The sequence below is a fragment of the Prunus avium genome, chromosome 7, assembly GCF_965620075.1.
Source record: "Prunus avium chromosome 7, drPruAviu1.hap1.1, whole genome shotgun sequence".
Lineage (NCBI taxonomy): Eukaryota > Viridiplantae > Streptophyta > Magnoliopsida > Rosales > Rosaceae > Prunus > Prunus avium.
The window spans coordinates 1,151,357-1,153,508 of NC_142290.1; the positions used below are offsets into that span (position 1 = coordinate 1,151,357).

At 43.3% G+C, this 2,152-nt stretch overlaps 1 protein-coding gene across 1 annotated transcript; it reads left to right on the forward strand.

Annotated features, from left to right (window-relative positions):
• The first annotated feature begins 681 nt into the window (after positions 1-681).
• On the forward strand, positions 682-1,872 carry LOC148292767 (uncharacterized). The gene is made up of 2 exons (XM_088243990.1): positions 682-840; positions 1,249-1,872. The coding sequence occupies exons 1-2, from the start codon at positions 682-684 to the stop codon at positions 1,870-1,872; spliced, it is 783 nt and encodes a 260-aa protein (XP_088100116.1).
• The last annotated feature ends 280 nt before the right edge of the window (positions 1,873-2,152 follow it).

The following is a 2,152-nucleotide window of genomic DNA, read 5'->3' on the forward strand; positions in this document are numbered from 1 at the left end:
TGGTCAGATGAGTGTGAGGAGAGCTTCAATGAACTCAAGACCAGGTTGACCACCGCTCCAGTATTGACACTTTCGGATGAAAGTGAGAACTTTGTTATTTACAATGATGCATCCCGACAAGGACTAGGTTGTGTGTTGATGCAACATGGTAGGGTAATCGCTTATGCTTCTAGGAAACTCAAGAAGGATGAGTTGAATTATCCTACTCATGACTTGGAACTCGTTGATGTAGTGTTCGCTATGAAGATTTGGCAGAACTATCTCTACGGGGAAATGTGTCAAATTTTCACGGACCGCAAGAGTTTGAAATAGCTGTTCACCCAGAGGGAATTGAATTTAACACAAAGGAGGTGGTTAGAGTTAATTAAAGATTATGACCGTACTATTGCGCATCCTCCAGGGAGAGCTAATGTGGTAGCTGATGCCCTCAGCAGGAAGTCATCGGGATCTGTAGCTCATTTCTGAGGGAGGTATTTTCCACTGCTGATTGAGATGAGGAAACTGAGTGTTGGGATAGGTATGGATGATCAGGGAGCATTGTTGGCTACTCTCTACGTGAGACCAGTGCTAGTGGGGAGAATAATTGAAGCCCAGTCTTAGGATCCATTAGTCTGTACATTTAGATTAGAGGTTGAGAATGGTACTAGAATAGATTACTCGATAAGAAATGATGGGGCTTTAATGGTGGGTACCAGATTGTATGTTCCTGATGATGAAGCATTAAAAAGGGAAATTCTGGAGGAGGCTCATTGTTCAGCTTTTGCCATGCATCCTGGCAGTACAATACCGTACACTGAGATAACATTATTGGTGGCCTTATATGAAGAAAGAGATAGTAGAGTATGTCAATAGATGTCTGGTTTGTCAGCAAGTCAAGGCATAGCGACAGAAACCATCGAGATTGTTGCAACCACTTCCGCTTCTTAAATGGAAGTGGGAGCACATTACTATGGACATCATGTTCAAACTCCCTCGAACACAGAGCAAGCATGATGGAGTATGGGTAATTGTGGATCGACTCACCAAGTCTGCTCATTTTCTTCCGGTGAAAGCAACTTATGCTTTGAATAAACTGGCCAAGATTTTTATAGATGAGATCCTCGGTGTACATCTCGATTTTGGACAAAGTTAAATGAAGATTTTGAGTCCCAGTTGCGGTTTAGTACTGCATTTCACCCCCAGACTGATGGTTAGTCAGAAAGAACGATTCAGACTTTGGAGGATATGTTGAGAGCTTGTGCATTGCAGTTTTGGGGTGACTGGGATGAAAAGTTTCCACTCATGGAATTTGCGTATAATAACAGCTATCAAGTGAGCATTGGAATGTCACCATTTGATGCCTTGTACGGGAAGCAATGTAGGACACCATTGTACTGGGATGAAGTGGGTGAGCACAGGTTGGAAATATCTGAGGATGTCGAACGGACAAAGAAGCAGGTTGAACTGATCAAAAAAAGACTCAAGGTATTTTTAAAATTGTTGCCTTGGAAAGGCGTGGTAAGATTTGGAAAGTGGGGAAAGTTAAGCCCTCGCTATATATGGCCGTATGAAATTGTAGAGCGTGTGGGCCCAGTGGCGTACAAACTTGCCTTGCCTTCAAACCTTTCCCGATTACATGAGGTATTTCACGTCTCCATGCTCCAGAAGTATATTTCTGATCCTTCCCATGTGCTGGAGGAACAACCAATAGAATTAGAGGATGATTTGAGTTATGTGGAGCAACCAGTTCATATTTTAGATTGGAAGAAGCAAGTGTTACGTTCTAGAGAGATTCCACTTGTGAAAGCCTTGTGGATGAGTCATAATGTAGAAGAGGCTACTTGGGAACCCGAGGAGCAGATGCGGGCCCAGTACCCTCACCTCTTCGAGTGACATGTATGTAAATTTCGAGGACAAAATTTTTATAAGGGGGGGGGGGGGGGGTAGATTGTAATAACCCATAATTAACCCTAAAAAAAAGTTAATAAAAAATTAATAAAAAAATAAAAAATAAAAAATAAAAATTCAGATTTTAACTCTCTCTCCCTCCCCAGATTGCGCATGACCAGGCCCCCCTTGTTATTTTCTTCTCCAGCCGCCACCTCCAAACCTCCACAACCACCGCCATCGGCGTCGGCTAGCCCCAGAACGGACTGGCTTGACCTGCCGCCCC